Source organism: Xiphias gladius, chromosome 11 (assembly GCF_016859285.1).
Source record: "Xiphias gladius isolate SHS-SW01 ecotype Sanya breed wild chromosome 11, ASM1685928v1, whole genome shotgun sequence".
NCBI lineage: Eukaryota > Metazoa > Chordata > Actinopteri > Istiophoriformes > Xiphiidae > Xiphias > Xiphias gladius.
The window spans coordinates 24,912,985-24,935,694 of NC_053410.1; the positions used below are offsets into that span (position 1 = coordinate 24,912,985).

A 22,710-nucleotide genomic window follows, 5' to 3' on the forward strand; every position below is an offset into this window, starting at 1 on the left:
AACCAGACTCACATTTTCAAATTGACCCACTCTGATGAACATTTAGGGAGAAAAACTGTTTACATCTGTAAAGATGGTGTGGATAGAAGACAATTCTAGGAGAGAAAACGTATGTACATCATGGCATTAGGAACCAATGCAATTCAAAGGACACTGGCAATGGCCTAAATGTTACATTGCAGGTTTTGGAATGTAGCACAGGCTTAAAAAAAGAAAATTGTGAGCATTTGTACTCAGTATTATCAGAACCCAACAGTACAATGATTTTTTCAGTAACTGCTGGGAGAAAAAACAAGACAAAAGTTATCAAATTATAGTTTATTTATATAAAAAGACATGAAAGAACATGTATGCTTCACCTGCATGAAAGTGCTTTGATTACAACATTGTTAAAGATAAATCTTTTTTAAATGGCCAAATAGAAAACCAAGAGGACTAAACTGACTAGATCACATCACTACAGCTTTGTCTTGTTAAACGGATGTATGTTAACAGTTTGAGTGAAGGTAGGAGAAGACTTCCCTCTTAAAAAAAAAAAAAAAGCACCTATTTGAATGTGTCCCGAAAGTGAAGAAGTCAGGTCCTGGTGTCCTATGATAGTCTTAATGCCACTGCCAGGGAGAAAATGAACTCAAGAACCTAAGTAAACTCAATTTTTTTTTTAAATCTTTTGACATGAAAATGATCAAAATCTCACCAACAGCCTTCAAAAACCCAAGAGGCAGTCAAATCGTAAGAAGGATACAGTGGTTAAACACCATTGACTATGTTCAAGATCAAAACAGTACAACAAACAAAGCTCATTAAACGGAGTACTATCAAGCCAATTAACGTAAAAGACAAAAAACAAAAAAAAAAGTACACTCTTTAAAGTCTACAGACAGCAGTTTCAGGATATTTTCTTTAAGTTTCAGTCTCTACTACAAGTGTCAGCAGCTGTGAGCCATCTGGATGCAGCTTTTTTTTTCCCCGAAGGACCTTGGTCAGAAGTTCATATCTGAATATTTTTCAAGTGTTCTCAGGTCAGTGTGATCTCTGATGACTCTTTGGCATCGATCACTCTGAAGACTCCCACCTTTTCTTTCTTCATGCCCTCCTTTCCATTGTCTGAAAATACAAGTAAGACTTTACTTCAAGTCACTTGTTAAACAGTAAAAAAATAAAGCTGAAAACATGGTCACTACAGATATAAGTTGAATCACACTTTATACCTGCGATCAGTTATCAAATTATATTTACCTTGTAAAGTGTACTGTGACAAATTGTACTGCGTGAAATGTTAAAGTGACAACAAAGTCTACATAATACAAGTAAAGTTAAAAAGGTACACTTCACCCTAATGAAGTTCCTGCCACAAAAAACATCCCTAGCACCGGGGGCAGTTCTTTCTAATGGCCCAGTGACTATCAAGATGGGGTTTGCAGCACTGAATGGTGCTCTCTCAAGTCTTAAATTTGTCAGTGCAGTTTGACAGAGCTTAACGTTTCTTCAGATTCAGTGGAAATGCAGACAGAGAATGTGCTGGATAATAATCAAGTTTATTTATACGGTCCTTATCAAAACCAGTAATTACAAAAAAAGAGGAGAAAAAAAAGTAAAAATACACATTCCCACAGAAACACAATATAATTAAAAAAAAATATGAATAAATTAGTAAATGAAGACCGTAAGACAGCCTTACGATTAAAGTGAGTTTTAAGAAGCAACTGAAAAGATATTGAGGTTGCAAGTCAAAGATTCTCAGGAAAGTCCTTTCATAATAGTGGTGCCCTGATAGAAAAAAACTCTTAAATGTAATGATAGGGATTTTAAATTCAATTCTAAGATCAACTGGCAGGCAGAGCAAGGACTTTAAGAGATGACTGACTGTCCGTAAAAAAAAGTTACTGTCTAAAGACTGAAACATTAATTTTCATTAATTTGTTTACCTTTCAGGGCTTTTATTGGTTGTACCATGTCTTTGTCAGAATTTTTGCAATACATTGGTAATTTAAAAATTGGTCTATAGTTGTTGAGTCAGAAGGACAGAATTTTTTCTAAGTAGTTGAATGCAGGCAGTTTTCAGATGGTTAGGGACACAGCCAGAGGTTAAGGATAAATTAACCACAGCAAGCAACCAGGGGGCGGTAACATCAAACACAGCAACGAGAAATTTGGGAGAACAAGATATCCACAGGTCTTGATGAAAGTCTGAGGTGAGAGAGAGTCTCTAGGGTCCTTAGCAAATCGGCATAAACTGACACACGCAGACATTATTAGAGCAAGGGACATTGATAAAGACTTGGGTACCACAATCTTTGATCTTAACGCATTGACCTTGTCAATAAAAAAGTTTAAAAAGCTAAAACACTTATCATTGCAAGTGTCACAACAACAAAAAAAAGGTAGGGTTTAAAAGATGGTCAACTATTAAAAAGAGCATAGGGACTGTGTTTATTGGTCTGGATAAAAACAGAAAAGTACTTGATTCTCACATCTTTTAGTTGGACACAGAATAAACTTGTCATTTCTTTCAATTGTTGATAATGTATGTGGAGCCTTGTTTTCCTTCACCTACACTCCACCCTCCTGCATTCATAGAATGACATTTGTTTTATGTAACTTAAAATTCATAATTAAACCTAAGAGAACGACCACACAGATGATGGGGTTTGTACAGTGATCCCACGGGATGCAACCCAAAACTAGCCACATTGGTCACCGTCAATGGGTAGCTTTTAAAACGCGTATGAAAAAAAAGACAGCTACTCCTCCACCCCAACCATTTAATCTAGGCTGGCTAAAACAATCATGGGGTGAGGGGCGTACTTCACAGATTTGACAGTTTAAATTTTATTGTAACTATGATGCACCATAGTATGTGGTGTGCTTGAGCCGTCACGCTCGGGCTGTATGAAGTGAGTAAAGATTATTTTAAAGATAAGACAAGGGCTCAAAGTGCACTGGGATGGATGCCATCTTTAACGTAAAAGCGGTGCTGCCAAAACAAATTAAACCTGTCAATGAAAAAAAATGTTGCAACCACGTGCGGAGACTAAAGATTCTATTGAACCAATCAATTCCGCGACCCAATGTTGGGATGGGGCCAGAGATAAAAGCACACTTTTGACAGTGGCATGACTTGCCAAAGGCATGGCTTGGAGACGGGGTACAACCATCCTTCAGAGGAGCCGATTTTGTTGAACTGGAGCTTGAACAGGGAGCAGTGATTCTGTGCCTCTGCTGACTGCCTGATAGCACTGCAACTGCTGCCTGCCTCTCGACTCCCAGAGAAGATGGCAATGACCTATAACATTCGTTGGAGGCTGGCAACACAGAAGTAAAGGAGCGTTGGAAACTCCAGCCTGTCCAGTATATTCAATCTGTTTTCCAGCTAGCGTTTCAGAAGCATGTGGTCGAAGGCATCACATTCCTCCATGCTAACATCTGTTGACAGTTCGCCAAGGTTCCAGCTAATATGGCCCTGAGTTAATCAGCATCGTTGGTTTTGCAGCCTTAGTGTTTGCAGCATCCTGACAAAGGACAGTAGAACCAGCACCACAATGTCTGTGTTTGGGGCAGGGTGACCGGCAACTTGAGGAGCAGTTCATCCTACTGGATCTGATACAAGGATGATATCCTCCCTTCCAACTCAGATTTTCAGACTGAACTGAAAACATGTCATATTCAGATGCGGGGGCTAGAGGTGGCATGATGTCAGTACCGGTCAGTCAATTTGAAGACTACGGCCTAAAAAATAAAAGTTGGCTTAGGAGAAAAGGTGCCCAGATAGCCGCTAGGCTAAAAACAATATTAGTGGTCAGTAACACTACTAGGCTACGTAACGCAAATCAGTTTCAAATCTGGCCTTTTGTAGAGACTCTAGCATGTATTTTAACTCAAGAAAGTAAACTTTAACGGGGGAAAATGTCAGCAGACGGGGGAGGGAGACGGGTAGACTGTTTAGTAGACAACCAGCAGGCTAGTCTAGCTAGCGTATGTTAGAAGCGTATGCCAGTAGTCCCAGGGATCGTGGACTGCACATCGGGGCTCCAAACATCAAGATCAGGCTGACCAGAAACAGAGGATCCATTCACCATAGATATTTAATCGCAGTACATAAAGTTGAATCAAAACCAAACTGTGCTCGGCCCAATCTGCCGGTAGTCTACTTCAGAGTGTTTTCCCTATATAGTCTCTCTTTACTCGTCAGGGACTTTTAGTGTTTATTTTTGTACATTTTTGGCTTTTGTGATGGTGGATTGCTGCATGAAGACAACTCTTTGTTGGAATGATTATGGTTTCTGGTCCCTCAGTTTAGTTTCTGAGGCTCCACAGTAAATGGAACTATTTGGTTTAAAAGTGCTTTTAGAGACAACTATCTAATTTTGTCTGTACAATAAATCTTAACTGTCTGCTTGGATATATACAATTAAAGGCAAGTAAGAAAATGTTTTAGTGACTTGGGTGAATAAGTCCTTTAAAAGAATTCCTGTTATCCACTTTGTTAAATGAATTAAAACACGGGACGAAAATGGGACGAAGATGGGAATGTTTTGAGTGATTTTTGAACAGGAATGAGACCATTTATCCTCTCAGTGCAGTTGTACAGCTACATACAAAAGAGAAACAAACACAATATCTTTTAAACTTCATCATATAGTTCACTTTAGTGTATTTGGCCAAACAGCATGAAGACTGACATTGTGTGCATTGTAAACAGTGAGACCTTCTATTTAAAGACTGAATGTGGATTCTGTAAACTGAAGGGCCTTGAAGAGTTATAGAAAATACATTTTAGGTGCTTGTACAGTTAAACACAAAGCATGACTATTTGTTGATGATAACTGTACAAACTTTATTGATGCTTGGGGAGCCTAAATAACTGAAAAATGCAGAGTGGTTTTTCTCACCCAGCAAGTCACTGCGATCCAGCAAAATCTCCAGGTCCTTGTCACTGATCACCTTCCCCCTTGATGCTTTCACCTCCCTGAGTGGGACCAAAGTTACAGGCAAATGTTACTCTCTGCATGCTGTATGTTGTTTAAAGACCCATTTTAGTTCTGCTCTAAAGTCCATAACATTTCACTTGTTGGGGTAGAGGATCATATCTTACTTCTCTTTGCCTCTGGCTTTGAGCAGCTCCATCAGCTCATCCAGATCAATGCAGCTTTTACTTTGGTTCAGCTCTGCCCTTCCACCTTTGAACTTATCTGTAGGAAAGCAACAAAAGAAAAGAAAACAATCAAAATTGCAAGATAAGATCAACTTAGTAATAGAAAATAATACTAATCTACTGCTGCAGTGCATGAGGTGGGGGGAACCTAGTACATGGGGGTATCCCATTAAAGTGAAGCTACTCACTCTTGTGAATGACCATCTGCTCCAGCTTCCTCTTGGCTGAGGCCCTCTCCAAGATCTTCTGGTCGATAGTGTTGGCTGTGACCAGGCGATACACCACCACTGGTTTGGTTTGACCAATGCGGTGACAGCGGTCCTGGGCCTGCAAATCTGCCTGGGGGTTCTGAGAGAGGGAGGAAGTGTCACCACACACCAACTTAACACAATACATGTTACACGAAACATTTAAAATGTTTCAATATACATGATTTTTAATTTGCACCCACCCAGTCACTGTCAAAGATGATGACTGTATCCGCAGCTGTCAGGTTGATCCCAAGTCCTCCTGCTCTGGTGCTGAGCAGGAACAGGAACACCTCTGGATCTGTGGAAAACTTGGTCATCTGTGGGAGATAAAGAACGTGATGAGGCACCAGAATGGATGTGTTGTAGTCGTAACAAATGAGGAAACTCAAGTCTCTGGTTTGGGAGAAAGATGTTAGGAAAATACTGAAGAACAGCAATAGAGCAACACGGTTGGCATGCCTCTACTCGATAATTCCAAACACAATTCATCAACTATAAATTCCGCAGTGTATGCTACTGGACTCTAAGCAGAATGACTAGGCTAAAATGAAGATATAATGATTTATGTGAGTGTTGTCATTAAGAGGTTGAAGCAATGGTACACATGTTACATGACTGTGAAAAGGTTAAAATAAAATCTTTTATAACTGAACTATTGAACGTGTGCTTGCACACCCATATCACACCCATCAATGTAAACTTACTGTACCTGACTGATAAAGCCCACTGTCAATGCGTGCACATCATTTTTACTATTTATGGCCAGTTTTAATTAATTTTTTATCCATCCATCCATCCATCCATCTATCCATCCATCCATCCATCCATCCAATGTTGATTGTATGCTTGCGATCGTTTACCTGAAATTTACCACCACTTATTCATTTATCTGAGGGGTTGAGGAAATAATGGGTGTTCAAAAGTTACAAATGTTGTAAGGCTTGATACAAATATAAATTTTAAAAAAACCTGTTCACAATGCTCTCCATTATACAGAAAGTAACGCATTTCTGCACTTTTTTTTAATCAACTCTCTGTTTAAAACTTACATTTTCATCTCTGTCAGAGTAGGACATGCTGCCATCCAGTCGGCTGTACTGGAAGCCCCGCAGGTAGCAGTAATCCATCAAGATATCCAGGATGGACGTCATCTGACTGAAGATCAGAACCTGGATCATAACAATCAATCACGCATACAAGTCAGATATGTTTTGGCACACAATAAACCAAAGGCTACCGATCAATAATGGAAATTGGCCTAATATAGCTCTGCGGTTATTAGCTGTCCTGTACACCTGCTGGACGCTTTTACAGAATTCAGTGTGCATTTTCAACTGAATGTTTTTCTCTCATTGGTGCAAGTTTGGATTTTTTTTTGGACCCTACACTTCACTACCTCAGAGCAGAATCAGTTCCATAATTTACTCAAGTAATTTGAGTCAAACTGAATTAGAATCTGAATGTGCATTTGTCTCTTGATTGCATGAAATGCCCTGTGTGCTTTTTTGACTGCTGTACTGAAATATCCAGTGGAACTAATAATTATATTCAGAACAGTTGTCTATTGTGTGTGTTCCAATTGTAAAGCACTATTTATTTAAATGACATCTGGATCTCTTTTGAAATATTACTGTTTTGGTCTTTTTATGTTTATTGCCAAGGACCAGGTCTGACAATAACCTACAAGTATATTTAAACTCTGTTAAGTCCATCTTTTGTCAAACTGAAAAGGGTGAAAGCATACAGAGGAAACTGGATCTCTCTCTCTCATGTATATTCTTCATGCACCTTTGATTTGTCTTATCATTTTTCTTTTTTGTTTCTCATTAACATATTTATTCGCCGCTAATGTGTTAATAATTACATATATGCTTAATATTATAATATTTTAATGAGTCAGCAGAGGGGAGGGCATAAAGACAGAGCATTCTAACGTGTACTGTACCACTGGGTGTTTTAACCCGTAAGAGAGGAGCAGTAAGAGGTTAGAGGTGCAGTTGTATGCAAAAGTTTGGCCCAACTTTGGCTACAATTATTTTTTCTTTTTTTTCTATTTTTAAGTTGATTAAATTAAAAGTAACAGTGCATTAACAATGGAACAAAGGCATACAACTGAAAGTTAATAGTTTCTACCTTCAGACTAGAACAGACTACATTGTTGGGATAATCAATGACAACAACAAAGCTGTAGATGCACTCTCTGATGGGTCACAGCATATTAAAGCCCCACAGATTTGTCACTGATCGATTTCTACTATCGTACATATTGTCCTGAAACACTTGACCTACCAGAGGTCAAGTGTACTCTGGCCCCAACCCCGGGGGTGAGCTAGTCATATTAGATAGTTTGAAATCTGCTGAAGTGACATGTAGCTGTATACTTGTGTCCTGTTTCACCTTGTGTCCCCTTTTCTTCAGTGCAGGTAGCAGTCTGTCCAGTATGAGAAACTTCCCAGAGCTCTGCACCAGCTGCTCATCAATCTGTAGGACAGCAGTGAAGAGAATAGTGAGGACAGCAGGCAGGAGGGAAAAACAGAGAGCAGAGAGGACAATAAATCAAGAAGTCCCGGGGGGGGGTAAACTCTTCACTGGCAGTCACACCAACTTTACTTCTTTACTATCACTACTAAAAAACGTTCTCTTCCTGTTCTTCATTTACCTTTGTTCTGTTTGACTATAAACCAACATATTGTACTATTTCTGCTTCCAATTACAAACACAATGAAAGCTCCAAAGTTCAACAACACCTGTATCACTGTAACTGTACCAAAGAAGTGCAGGTGACTGTGCGTTACCTTGAACTCCTGTGTAGCAGGGTCAAGGGGGTACTCAACCAGGTAAGGGTGGTTGCAGCATCTCTTTAGCAGCATGAGGATGTTCTGTAGCTTTAGGTTGATCTGAGCATCCAGTGGGCTCTGAACATCCAGCACTGGAGGGGAGCTGGAGAATGCCAGAGGAAACGAAGTGTGAGCAGATTCAAGTTAGTCTGATACACAGCTATAGGTTGTCCCTCATGCAGTAATGAATTTGTAGAGGACATGCCTTTAAAACACGGCAAGATTTGTTAATCAACCAGTACATTCAAATAAAGGTTACAAAATATATTAACATCTGAGAACCAAAACAGACTTTTAAGATCAATTAAAATAAACAAAGAAGTATTACCAATAAGGTAGGAAATAAAACTCACAAGCAGAGTAATGGCCTCCCAAGCTTAGTATCAAAATTATATTCAATTATTTTAGTCTGCATCTGAGATGTGTGTAGGCAGTGCTGACCTTTGCTCGACCTCCTTGCGGACCCTCTCCAAATATTTCTCCAGGTCGTACGGTGTGTCGCCAACTGCTTCATTGTAGTCCACCACCTTTCGACTGCGACGCTTTGGCCTGCCACTCGATGTTAGCTCTACAGGAGCTTCTGTCTGAATAAACCCAGAGATCAGACCATTTCAATCACTTGGAACCTATTTTGATCATGATTAAATTGACAATCAGAAAATAACCCAAACTATTATTAAGCCCTCATGTCAACCCAGGGATACTGATGTAAGATGACAGAGGACAAGGCTGCACTGATAAGGCAGAGCACAGCCACCTACTGCTTCAACACTTTAAGCACTTTTCAAGTAAGGCAAGGCAGGTTTATTTGTACAGCATTGAATGACGAGACGATTCAAAGTGTTCTACGGTACACATAAAGAGACATTAAGAAAAAGAAAACAAGAGGCCATATATAAAGACATGTAAAACAAGAATAAGAATGATAATGGCAAAGTCTATTTTAGAGACCACCCAAAAAAACAAAAGTAAACATTTTTTGAAAAAGGAATTTTGACCAAGATTTGTACTGCGTGGGACTTTCACTTACCAGCTGACATATACATTGATACCCATATATCTGAACTAAGTTGATATCAGCTGCTGCATTGATCTAGCAAAAAGCTGAAAAGATGGGTAGACTGGCATTGTCACTGTAGCTCTAGCTGTGGGGACCACACTGTGTGACTGATGGAAAATTACCCCACAGAGACCAATTTACAGTCCACCCCTGGACACCACATCAATGAATGCAACAAGGTGTTACCTTTTCCTGGCCCAACATCTTGGTGATGGTCTTGTTGACCACAGCAGTGTAAAAGGCCTCCTGTTTGGCTGTCAGAGGAGCATAAACGATGATCTCCTTCTTAGGAGGAACTTCCAGCGTCACGTCTGATTTCAGCCTCCTCAGCAAGAATGGAGTCAGAATCTGAAACATCACAAAATTTTAAGGACATGCCTGTTTTTTCTGTATCCACAGAAACCTTAAGGGGGCCAATCCAGGTGTATTATTGACATGTATCTAAGTGTAAATGATATAATGAACAAATAAGAGCTACTGACGGTGAGAATCTAAAAAGAGCCATCACATTAAACACACTATGTTTATACATTATAGCCTGGTGGTGATTTGGAGGACTGACCTGGTGCAACATGCTCAGGATATTCTGCTCACGTTCAGCAGCAACCACATTCTCAGCCTCACCAAGGGTGTCAATGTCAAACCATGACTCAAAGCTGCAAAGTACAGATGTCAAAGAGAGGTTACACCCCACAAACAAGAGGTTACACCTGAGCCATGAATTTAACCTGAACAATTAGCAACATAAAGGAATCATGACTGCCAAATCTAACGACAGTACATATGTATACAATAGGTATGTGCAGGTGTGGCATTACTGAGATTGGTTTATACAAGAAGAAGAAGATTGCCGTGTCTGCAGGGTTGATTAGCTGTAGCACACTATCATCAGCCATGTTGCAGGTTAATGGCATGTCAGACTGTGATAGATGTGTTTATTGAAGACTTTGTCCCACTCTGTGTCACACTGTCAGTTTTATGCCATGTTAGACTGTGAGATGAATGTCTGGTTGATCATAATGTAGCACTTCCATGTAAATAGAGCTGGAACTGTTTTTTTTCTTTACAGTCATTCAAAGACGGTACTTAGCCAATGTGGCATGTACATAGTTCTGTGTAATTTCCTGCTGTATTCTGATTGTTTGGTTAGCAGACACGGGTCATAAGAGTAGTCACAATGTGAGAATCTGGTCCTAAATTTCTGATGGTCTCAAAAGCTTTGAATCAACCATCAGTGGACATGTGTCACAGTGAGATCCAGTAGCACTATTTGAACTGATGACACCAAACAAACTGTTTAATCAACAGAGTGCACTGGAGCTTAATTCCAGTAAAACAGAAGTAGTGATTATCTACTCTCTAGGACATTGCCATTGAGCCCGTCCGAATCAATTGTCAACCCGTCGAAAGTGGAGGTAAGTTTAAGTACCACAGAATATTCCTCCATGGCAAACTTTGTTTCTCTGTGAATGTTATCTTATGTCTTATTATTATATAAAAATACATAAATATTATATATTTAAGAGCTTTGGAGGAAGTTGGTACATTTGACCATAAGACTATAAATCTCTCATCATGAGCATAACTTCATTGGAGTGGTAACATGAGCAAGCTGGTGGGGGCTGTCCATAAGGCCACTTTCTACAGGATGTTACAGGATGTTTCTGATAACAAAATGTCATTTATCTCACAGGCTCTATTCTCAGAGGTACTACTTAAATCTGCTCTGAATATGTTTTCTTACATTTTGTGTTTTTTATTTTATTACTCATGAGTACTCACACTCTCAGTATGTGTGTATGGTTTAATGAACTGCCCAATGGGCAAAAGACAATTTTTCACTTTGGTGAACAATGAAGTTATATTCTATTCTATTTTCAACTCTTTGAATTAGTCTATACCCAACCCTGCATTTAGCTACAATTGGACATAGAAGTCCTGGCATATATTATTACTATTTTCCATTCATCATCATCATCATTTCTTGTTTTCTAGTTTTGCTGTATGTATAGTCAGTGCATAATTTGATCCATTAATGAATAAAAAGCAAACATATTGGTAGGTGATGCAGTTCTTTGTATGAAATTGTTCTGAAAGGCCCTAACTCTGTAGTCTGTGTTTAAACTGAGCAGCAGCAGCAGCACTATTATGATCTGCATTCGGTAATCGATATTTGCAAAAATCACCTCTTGAGGTCATCAAAGACCTCTGGCAGGAGGAAGTTGAGGAGGGACCAGAGCTCAGCCAGGTTGTTCTGCAGCGGTGTGCCTGTCAGCAGCAGCTTGTTGTCGGTGGGAAGCATCTTCAGCTCCCGCACCAGCCGACAGTTGAGGTTTTTGATCCGGTGACCTTCGTCCACTATCAGGTACTTCCACTGGAAGCGCTGTATAAGAAGACAGACATGTCCTGGCTTCATATACAATACTCATGACAACAGTCAAATATGACTATAACTAACAGTTAATTTCATTATTCATTAATCTGATGATTATTTTCTTGATTAATATATTCCCTATTTTATCTACAAAATAGTGAAAGGTGCCCGCTATAAATAGATGTTGTATTGAAATTGTTTGTTTCATACGACTCAAAGACCAAATATATAATCAGATGTGTCAAACTAAAGCAGCAAATCCCCACGCCTTTGAAGCTTTAACCAGTGTTAAATGTTTGGAATTTTCACTTGAAAAAAAGAGAAACGATTCATCAGTTATCTAAATAGTTGCTGAATAATTTTCTATCAATTGACTATTGGTTACAGCTCTACAGTCAAATGTTAAAGTATTGATTAGACTAAATGGTTATTTGAATGTGGCTGCAGGTCTTTGATTATCTCTCTGCTCTAATATGAAGTACTGTAAATTCTGTTTACCTCGGTCTCAAAGAGAAGCAAGCTCATATTTGAAACAGACTTATGTTACAGACAGGTCTTCATTCCTAATTTCCCTCTGTTTCCTGATCAATTCCAACTGTAAAACATCCTTCATGTTTACCTGTTGTTCTTGATCAATTCTGTGTAAATGAACATTTCCACAGAGCTAATTCATCGGTATACAACAGAGTCATATTATACTCACTACTCTCCTGCTTGTTTTTTAACAGTTGAAAAAAATACTGTTGTCATTCACTAATGCATCGCTCTGCGGTGGACTTCATGATCTCTGTGGCAGTGATATAGTTAAAGGAATCAATCACCAAAATTCATACAGTTTCAAATTTTACGGATAGTGGCACGAAGAGTTAGAATAATGCATCTTGATTTACATTTTTCAGGACCTCTAGACAACCTAACTGCATACAAAACCTGCTACGAATACAAAACTTCAATTATCTGACAAATATTTTGTCCCTGCAAGACCTGCATGTTTCAGTAACACGTGCGCTGCTATAATAACTGTTTACTTGTTTAATAAAGGATGAGCAGGGATCCCACCTGGAGTAATTTTCTGTCAATCATGGAGATCTCAAAGGAGGTGATGACCACCGGACACATGCTGAGGGGCCCCTGAGGCCTGCGGATCTGCTTCAGCAGTTTGGCCCTCTCTGACTGGGGGCCGTGGTAAAGCAGCACAGACACCTGGGACAAACACATCAAGTCAAGTCACACTTACTTTTAGCGCACATTTAAAAACAATGCAAGATGACCAAAGTGCTATACAGAATAAAATCAATAAACACTCAGGAAATAAAATCAGAATAAAAGAATAAAAACAACACAACCACATAACACACAGCACAAATCAACAAACATAGTCAAAGGAATAGAAAAAAAAAACAACATCAAATGGATCCAATCACTAAAGAATATAAGTGTTTTTTGAGCTTGGACTTGAGGAAATCAATGGAGGGGGTACATCTGATACAGAGGGGGAGGCTGTTACAAAGTCTAGGGGCAGCAACAGCAAAGGTATAGTCACCCCTGAGCTTAGATTTAGATACCAGGACAGTCAGGAGGCTTTAGTCAGAGCACTTGTGGGTCCTAGAAGTGGAATAAGGGGTTAAAAGGTCAGAGCTATAGAAGGGGGCCTGCCCATTTAGGGCTTTATAAACGAACGGTAGGACCTTGACATCAATCCTGAACTGCACTAGAAGCCAGCGGAGAGAGGCCAGAATAGGGCTAAAATGTTCTCTCTTCCAGGTGCCCGTTAGGAATCTGGCAGCAGCATTCTGGACCAATTGCAGGCGGTATAGGGACAATTGACCAATCCCAGTGTAGAGGGAATTTCAATAGTCTAATTGGGAAGAAATTAAGGCATGGGTGGCTTTCTCAAGGTCTTTGAATGAGAAAAAAGACCTGATTTTGGCAATAGTACAAAGCTGGAAAAAGCTAACTTTTACTACGTCATTGACCTGCTTGTCAAATTTTAGGGCAGAGTTTAGTATCACACCAAGGTTTTAAACATTGGGTTTAACAAGGGAGGACAGTTTGCATAGGCCGCTGGTAATCAATTTGATAAAGTCAGAGGCGCCAAGTTGAACAACTTCAGTCTTGCTTTCATTCAACTGCAAGAAATTTTGTGCCATCCAACACCTGATGTACTCAAAGCAGTCGGTAAGACTGAGTAGATTGTGCCTGTTGTTTGGTTTCAGGGTGAGATGCAGTTGCATGTAATCTGCATAGCAGTGGAAAGAAATGTTGTACTTTTGAATGATTTGAGCAAAGGGAAAGAGGACCAGGTCATTGGACACTCTCAGCAAGGCAGACCCTATGTTATGGTAGGCCCTAAAACGTGACCGGAATTTTTCGAAGATGTTATTTTGGTGTAAGTAGGGGAGGAATTGTCAGAGAATTACCTTTTCTAGAACTTTTGACAAGAATGGGAGTTTAGAGATTGGTCTGTAGGTACTAGGCCGGGTGGGGTCTAGGTTGGGTTTTTTCAGGAGGGGCTGGACCACTGTGTGCTTGAAGCAGGTTAGAACAGAACCAGTGGCCAGAGAGCTGTTGATTACGCTGGGATTGACTATGTCAAAGATATTCTTCAGAAGAGGAGTGTGAACAATAGCAAGGGGGAAGGTTGCAGGTTTCAGTGGGGAAATAATCTTATTGAGGGAGGGTAATGAGAGGGGTTGAAAGCTATCCAAAGTAGATGAGCAGACCAGTGAGACAGCTAGGTGACGGGTGGAGGGGGAAATATTCAATCCAATGTCATCTTTGGTGATGGAAATTTTTAAAAATTCCTCACACCTAGCTGAGGACAAATCTAATATGGTAGTGAGGTGCAGGACAGATGACAGTTAATGGTATTGAATAAGACCTTGGGATTATGGGAGTTGTTAGTGATGTGTTTTTAAAAAAAAAAAAAAGTATTTTGCTCTAGCTGCCTTTACTGCAACCTGATAATTGTGATGAATGACGCTCAAAGTTTCAAAATAAATTGGAAGTTCATTACGCTTCCACTTCTGCTCTGCTTTTCTGCACTCCTTCTTAAGGGTATTAGTGGTGACATTAAACTAAGGCAAGCTTTGAGGTTTAGCCTTATTTTACTTAAGGGGGGGAAACAGACTCCAGAATAGAAAGGATGGTGGTGTTAAATAAGGAAATAAGATCCTCCGTGCCAAGGTGGGGAGGTGAACCCTCAAATAGTGCAGGTATTATGAGGAGCTACGAGGGCATCAGAGAACTTACTGGCAGTCGAAGAACTAATGAAGTGAGGGGAGCGACCAGGAAGATAATGTTTAGTTGGAGAAAAAGGCAGAGGCATTGAAAAAAAAACTGGGCTATGATCTGACAGACAAGCATCAATTATTTCCATATAGAAAATGTAAAACTAAACGATACAACTAGGTCGTGTGTGATCTAGCTTGTTAGTAGGGCCAGAAGTAAGCTCCGTAAGGTTACAGGATTCAACCAGATGAATAAAAATGAGAAAAAGGTTTAGAGGGACAGCAAACATGAATATTAAAATCACTAAGAATCAGAACTGTCAAAGTTAGGTACGGTATTTCAGAGGAAGTCAAAAGCAAACTGTGGGATAATGTCTTTATGTATTCTTAGAACAACAGACAAGAGCCATTAAGAGGGGATTAATCAGGCCTACTTTAATTAGCTGGAGAAATAATCAGAGTTTAATAGACGGCAGTTAAAATGTTTTTTTAAACACAATGGCTAGACCCCCTCCGCTCACGGAGGATCTAGGCTTGCTAAAAAAGGTACAGTCATAAGGTAAGAGTTCAATAAGTGGAGCGAGCTCACCAACATTGAACCAGGTTTCTGCCAGCAGAGAGAAATCCAAACCATGGGCGATGAAAAAGTAATTAAGAATAAAAGTCTTATTTGATAGAGATCTCACGATCAGTGCCATTTTGGCCGAGGCAGGAGCAGATTAATGATCTGACACTAGCATCTGCACCAGAGGTTCTGGAAGTCGACATCACTACTGCGCTTCACAGATAGCTGAGCAGGGAGCACACAGCTAGGCAGCATCCTGGAGCCCCCGTCAGAAAACGGGATACTTGGTCGTTCCAAGTCTCCAGGGAACAATGAAAAATGGAGCAACATAGCCATCCAGGTCCAACATCGCGGAGCTGACAACGGTAGGCCAGTACCAAGAAAGAGCGGGAGCAGGCAAGGATCCTTTTCTTATCAAGGTTTGGATCAGAGAAATCACTTGAATGTGGTGTGAGATTAGATATGGTAAAATGTACAGTCAAATCTACAAGTATTTCATTACTCTGGTCTTCACTGGTGAATTGTATGTGTTCCAGGAACCACTCAGACCTCCGCAAGCCTGATGAGAAGAGGCTCATCTCAGTAACACATTGTCTTACCTCTGGTGTGAAGCGCTTGAATTCATTGATCCAGTTGGGTAGAGTGGAGAGAGGGGCAACCACCAGGAAGGGGCCCATCACTTTCTTTTCTATCATCATGGCGATGTGAGCGATGCACTGGATTGTCTTTCCTAGTCCCATCTCATCAGCCAGGATCCCATTGATGCCATTCTCCCACAACATCTGGCAGCACAGAGGGAACAAGACAGACAGGCTGCTTGTTTACACTCAGCATCTCTAAAGAACACCAGGCAGTCATTGGGTTTTACTGTTGAACACTGACAGGGCCTGTTCATTGTTTACGGTTGAGCAGCATGCCTGGCCACCATTATTTTAAATATTTTTTTCCTCTAATCCAGAACTATACAGGGAAAATAACAATTTTCTAGTATGTATATTTATCATGTGATAAAACCGCTACTTTTCTAGAACGCTGATGTGTGTCGACACTGGGAAACAGGGCTTTTGTTGTGCATCGTGACGGCTGTGGTTTGCAGGCTTACAAAAAAACAAACAAAAAAAAAAAAACACATCATACATTACTGGTGTTTTTTCCCCTTCAGAATGCACAGTACTCTGCATTTGTTATTTTATGTTTATCAGGCAGGGAGAGTGTAACCCTGTAGAAATAAATTATGGAAAGGGTAGGAACCAGTGGTTTTGGAGTTTGATGCATACTAGAAACTAAATGTCAGCAAGTCTCTGCTTCACAGATTTGAACCACATTTCTAATGTGTGCAGGGTTTCCTGTAAAGACAAAGACTACCTCCACTAACATCAGAAAAAATAAATATACTCTTCTGAAATAAAACATCATCCTTTCAGGAAAAAAGAAGGGACTAACTAGTTCCCACAGCAAAAGCCTTAGCTGTGCCCTCCAGATCCTATTTCTTGAGGGGACCCTTGCTTACTCTTAATGTCCGCTAACTTTATGGAAGTGCAATACTATATTGCTGGAGTAGCCCTTTAATATCAGTCTAATAACTGTTTTTTACTGCATTTAAATACACAGATAAAGACATTGTTGGAAATATACTTCACTGAATTTTGAACCTCAACCTTTAAGCCAACATCAGGGTTTTCCCTACCATTATAAGACTTAGGCACAGTGCCTAAGCCTTGAGGAGCATATGCTCAGTGAGCATATTTGTTTCGCTTTTTTTCTTGCTAATGTCTGAGTGTACAGTACTGGGAAAAACAAAAACCAGTGTTGCATATTTTCACAATTTACAATTGGTCAGGAATGAACAACTACAATACCATGAAACCTGTGAAAACTCTTCTTCTGAGGAAGATCATTTTATATGATTGAAAGCACCATCTACTAAATTAGCTTTAAGGTGAAACCGTTTTGCCAAGTATTCCAGGTCAAAAGTGAACTCTTAAACTCAACTTCATTCCAATCTGTTTAACTAACTGGACTAAAAACATTGTCTACATGGCAGAAGGACGGAGGGAATCAAACCAACAAATGAATTTCCAAATAATCAGGTTCCACAATTCCATGTTGATACAGCCCCACTCACCCTCAGCCACTCGATGCCTTCGATCTGGTACCACCTCATGATCCCTCCAGTGAAGAGCTGTGGTTGCTGGGTGGGGACTGGCTGGCCGTTCACCTTCCTGTGAGGATGAAGGAGATGCTTGGCGTTGTCTCGCACCGTCTCCGATAGACGGTTCTTGATGTCTTGGTTCGAGTCACTCATCTTCTCAATATCCTCAGCTTCTAGTTTTCTCTGGGCTGGTGCCTCACCCTAATGTCACATGTTTGATACATACATGAACAGCCTTTTTTTGATTATCAAAATGTACTGACATCTCATGTACCCAGAAAAATAAAATGAACCCTTACCGCTTCCTCCACCTTTGCTTTCTTAGCCTGTGACATGATTTCCTGGGGGGGGGGGGGGATCAAGCAGAACCAGCGTGAGATCAGTAAATGGCAAATGCACAGAACAGACAAAAAGTCAAATGTGACCTTACTTCTTTTGACATGACATCTGATATTTTGTAGTCTTCATCCCTCCTCCTCTTCTTTTTATCTAGTTCAAAAGGAAATGTTCAAATACATCAAACAAATTTTTACATAATTGTATTTGAAGTTTACATTTACCAGGGTTGAATATAAACTGTTAGGTTGTACATATAAGTATTATTAGAGAATTGCCTTTCATTAACAGTTTTTCATTCTGCATTTAATATGAGATGAAATGTCAGAATTTACACACCTTTGTCAGGTTCTGCACCATTTGTGCTCTGAATCTAAAAGACAAATAGCCCTCTATCAGTGAATAAAACAGTGTTTTAATGCTAAACTCAAATGTTTTTGTTCAGTAAAACGACCCTCACCTTCTTGGCCTTCTTTTCCAGTTTCTCCTTCCTGAGTTTCTCCTGAAATAGTTGACAGAAAAACAGAAAGCAGAAAAGTGTGAGTGTCTGCAGCCAGCAGATGCAAACACAGCATGGGTAGTGCCTGTAGGAGTTTCACGTGTGGTATTCGCACACACTCTACCTCATTCTGTTGTTGCTCCATTTTAGTCAGCAGGAATTTAGAGTAGATGTTGCTCTTCTGAAGCAGATGCTGCAGTCTCTTAAACCGCATGTCATGAGAATCCCTCTCCCATGATTCCCGGGCCTTAACAATCACACATTAATGACACAGACCACAGTGTTTGACAAGATTGGGGAAGGACATCATCTCACATTTGATACCATATGATATTTTGTACCTATACCAAAACACCCCCCCCCCATACTTCAAGCTACAGTATGTAACTTTTTCCTGATATTTTTTAGTTGAAATATGCTCCAAAACCTATCTTAATGTGGAGAGATGCTGTCAAAGGCCTCTGAGACCCAGACTCAATGAACAGCCTGGCAGCAGCACAGAGATTCCCCCTTTTTTTTTGTTTTTGAGCAAGCCACGCCCTTCTAACCAATCAGAAAAGGCCAAAGTCAGGGGTGGGAGCTCACGGCTGTCAATCATTATGTGAATGTGCTTCTGATCTACTACTACCCTTGCACTGAGGTGTCAAACTAGTATTAGCTGCTGGAAGACGTCAGCTTCCAATTCCTGCTGAGACAGCGAACACGACGAGGATGTAGGTGAAGTGTAGATGAAGTTTGGGTGAAAGGCTGGGTGGACTGTAATGGAGCAGGGAGATGGAAGGGTTGTAGGAGTGGATTGGTTTGCTTTCCACTCTCCTGCCAGCACCAGTTTGATTTCCATAATTTGCATAATGCAGCTTTTCCTTTGAGGAAGATATTTTCCTACAAAAACCTTGTTTATTTGTAATAGGAAGCCCAAGTTGTCAAATATTAAATGTTGTCAAAATACATGTATCCGTACAAGAACTTTGTCTAAATAACAAAAAGTTCGATTCAATCAGGAACTATTTAATCAAAGAATGAGTCAAAGAGATGATGAATCTGAGTAGACATTTCATGCCAGTTTAAGTAGTGGTAAGGAAAATTCAATACACAGGCCTTGGCACGATAGAAAAAGAAAAAAAAAACCAAAACACACACCTTTTCCATCATCTCCTTCTCTTTCCTTTCACCTTCTTCCATGAGCTGCTTCTCTTCTTCCTCCATTTCCTTTGTGATAACCACTTCAGATGTCACTTTCTCAGATTTCACACTAACATCTTCAAAGACAGAACAGTCAAAGTCACGATGGTGGCTGGTTCAACACCCCAACATCTCTCTAAGTATTTTTTCTCTGACAGAAACAGTTTCACTTCTTTCCTAAGTTGATCAACTTTCATAAGATAAATGTAGTTATAAAATGGTCCTGCTGGACTGCTGTTAATAATGTAGGTAATGAAAATCGTGGGATAAACTACATCATCATTTCTTACTAAAATGATACAAAACCAACAGTTTGTTAATTAAACTTGGATCAGCTGAAGGAAATCCCCCAGTGAGCTCCTCTGTGGCCCCTGGGGATCACAGACTGTGGTCCTTTTGACTCACCATTGGTACCTCCAGTCTCCATGGCTGTGCCCAGCGGTTCCTCAGATTCATCTGGTTTGGGGCAGTGAGGGGATGCACTGCGACTTTCTTCTTTCGCACTGTACACATGAAGAAGAAAAAAAATGAAATCCAGAGGGTGAATTTTCCCTGCTGGTTTTACAAGAGTAAGACAACTCGACTCACGTTTGAAATCTTTTAAATCTGTAAAAAAAAAAAAAAAAAAAAATCCAGTTTACACAACATGACTTACATTCAAGTGTATAACCTGGGGGAGTTACACTCTACAGTCAAAAAAACAAAAAAAACATTCACAACACATAGTGGTTATTTCATATCTATAGACACTATATATTTTAATATGCAGTGTAAAATATATATAATATTTTAATATGATAATAAATGATTCAGCGTTTCTCCAGCAGACTTTTACTTTATAACAATGTGAAGAAGGCTTTCAGCATTTACACCTTCATATTAGGAAGAGATGAACAGTTAATTATTGAATAAAACAAATATAAACAGGGACTTGAATCCTTCCCACATAAACTATTCCATTCTTTTAACAGATCAGTTAGCTCAGGCAATATTGTTACACGATATTGATTATTGATTATTTGACTTACCAGCTCATTGTTTCCAATAGCGAAGCAGACGATACAGCTAATGTGGCTAATTGAAGGTTTTTAGGTCGCTAGAACAAAAAGTATTTTTTTTTCTCAACAAAATAACGACTTGTCGCGAGTTACACAAGCGTGTTATTCAGGCAGTCATAGAGCTAACTCTGTGAAATATGTGACCAAACTAGTGACCCAAGATACGATTTTATTGAGATTTCTGGTTTCCAGCCGGCAGGACCGCAGGCGCCCCGATAAATTCCTAAAATATCGCCTTATCTAAAACTATACAGGCATGCAAAGTTAGACTGGTCTGCACTCCACACTAGCGACATGCAGTAAGTCCGAGTCTTCAGCAGCGGGAAGCTGGGACGAACAACAAATGTACGTCCGGACAACACCTTTCACAATAAAGCTGCTTTAGCCCAACGTTGCACTCGAGAGCTGCCTGGAGAGGGCGTTATTACTTCTTATTTTGAAGACAGCATCACTGTTCCGCCATTTTCTATATAAACTTGTCTGACATAACGCAGCTGAGAGTTTTATCGTGGGCGAGGCTACTCCATTTCGCGCCACAGCAGACGAAACCACTGCTAGTAAAACAGGGCTGTGTGTGATTTAAGAAGGTAGATAATGCAGTATCGTAGAGGTAAATATGACCATCATAATAATCCTAACTAGAATATGTATATTACAAATTAAGTGAAAGGCTTAGTTACAGTCTACAGACCTTTATATGTACAGACACAACAATTTAAGAGCACAGCTACCCCTCTGACAGCACGTACGTGCCACACCTGATCCAATATTTCCCGCGAGTCTCGGTTGCTGTAAAATGTTTGTCCGTATTTGTATATGGAGGGTTAATAAGGACCATTCTGGTTTTGTTATGCTTGTTATTTTTTTCCATGGGGTAAAAAAGTGCGGCAAACAATGATCCCACAGATAAATATTTTGTAAGGCCTGCATGTTTATCTCACAGGCCATCCTGTTCTTTGCAGGATGTCTGCAAAGAACAGTTGCATAACGCAAAAATCTAGTATGACAACGAACGTATGCAGTCTCAGTGGGCCCCCCTTCCCCTTTTAATACAGCCTGGTCAAATAACTGAATCAACAAGTAAACACCTGCACTTGTGGCGGTTGTTAAGATTTATACCAGAAGTCTTAACAATCCGAAATGTCATCATATTTTAGCCTCTTTTCTCAACAGGCTGTCATTAATGTATGAAGCTTTCACAGCGAGGTTCTACAAAGCAATACAGCATTGTTCCTACCACGGTTTGTTTTTTTTCATTATACACTGAGCATAAGACAAAGGTGGAAAGCCGTCTTACTCTGGCTCCTACACTGAAAAAGGATTACTGTATTACCATATTTCATAATAAAAGACAACAGAATAAGACTTCACTGGATTTAAGTTTTACTACCAAATTAAGATGAATGAGTTGTGCAGCCCTGGCTGTGGCAACATAAAAGTGGTATAATATCTTTAGAAACTTAAAGGCATAATCCAAATAAAACAGGGCTAGTATTAAAACTGAAAACTCAGGTTTAGACCTGGTATCACTGACTGGTTATAATATAGGAGTCATGTTAGATATTAACTCAGTCTGAGTTATACAGTCAATCATTAATGTTTGTGAACACAATGGTATAACTGATCAAAACAGTGTAATAAACTGATCGGATTTCAAAAGTTATTACTGGAGAAAAATTGTATATTACAAGCATCTTAAAACAGTATCATATTTTACAAGACTTATAATATACAATAAACCAAAGATGTGATGTTATTGTTGCAATTCTCCTTTTAGTGTAAAATGCTGAAAATGACCGCATGGGATGACTGACCACTTTATGAGCTCATCTTGACTGACATTCTCAGAACCATGAGAGGCTTTAGTATTGTTTGAGAGACAAGAAATAATAATTTAATGCACATAAAAATAAAATTCCAGTCTTTTTCAGGGCCCTCCCCATGTTGGCACCCTCTGTACTTAGTTGCACTGTTCCTCTCATCACAACGCAGCTGACAATGAATAAGCAAA

General features: G+C 39.7%; 1 protein-coding gene across 4 annotated transcripts in view; it reads right to left on the reverse strand.

Moving 5' to 3' along the window:
- hells (helicase, lymphoid specific) overlaps positions 1–22,710 on the reverse strand; it is a 26,884-nt gene continuing 4,174 nt past the window's right edge. Inside the window, exons 1-24 of one of the 4 annotated variants that reach the window (XM_040139574.1) lie at positions 20,670–21,176; positions 20,230–20,247; positions 20,047–20,144; positions 19,600–19,718; positions 18,584–18,706; positions 18,421–18,462; positions 18,300–18,333; positions 18,055–18,113; positions 17,924–17,965; positions 17,598–17,825; positions 16,072–16,254; positions 12,737–12,880; positions 11,490–11,686; positions 9,866–9,959; positions 9,490–9,651; positions 8,685–8,827; positions 8,202–8,346; positions 7,804–7,887; positions 6,456–6,575; positions 5,607–5,723; positions 5,344–5,503; positions 5,096–5,192; positions 4,893–4,969; positions 2–1,107 (exon numbers count right to left, since the gene is read on the reverse strand). In XM_040139574.1, coding sequence (XP_039995508.1) covers positions 1,019–1,107; positions 4,893–4,969; positions 5,096–5,192; positions 5,344–5,503; positions 5,607–5,723; positions 6,456–6,575; positions 7,804–7,887; positions 8,202–8,346; positions 8,685–8,827; positions 9,490–9,651; positions 9,866–9,959; positions 11,490–11,686; positions 12,737–12,880; positions 16,072–16,254; positions 17,598–17,825; positions 17,924–17,965; positions 18,055–18,113; positions 18,300–18,333; positions 18,421–18,462; positions 18,584–18,706; positions 19,600–19,718; positions 20,047–20,068 — 2,481 coding nt within the window. In that variant the 5' untranslated portion in view covers positions 20,069–20,144; positions 20,230–20,247; positions 20,670–21,176 and the 3' untranslated portion in view covers positions 2–1,018. Of the gene's footprint in view, positions 1,108–4,892; positions 4,970–5,095; positions 5,193–5,343; positions 5,504–5,606; positions 5,724–6,455; positions 6,576–7,803; positions 7,888–8,201; positions 8,347–8,684; positions 8,828–9,489; positions 9,652–9,865; positions 9,960–11,489; positions 11,687–12,736; positions 12,881–16,071; positions 16,255–17,597; positions 17,826–17,923; positions 17,966–18,054; positions 18,114–18,299; positions 18,334–18,420; positions 18,463–18,583; positions 18,707–19,599; positions 19,719–20,046; positions 20,145–20,229; positions 20,248–20,296; positions 20,328–20,669; positions 21,177–22,710 lie in introns of those variants that run through there. The other 3 variants (XM_040139573.1, XM_040139572.1, XM_040139571.1) reach the window with 3 other exon arrangements.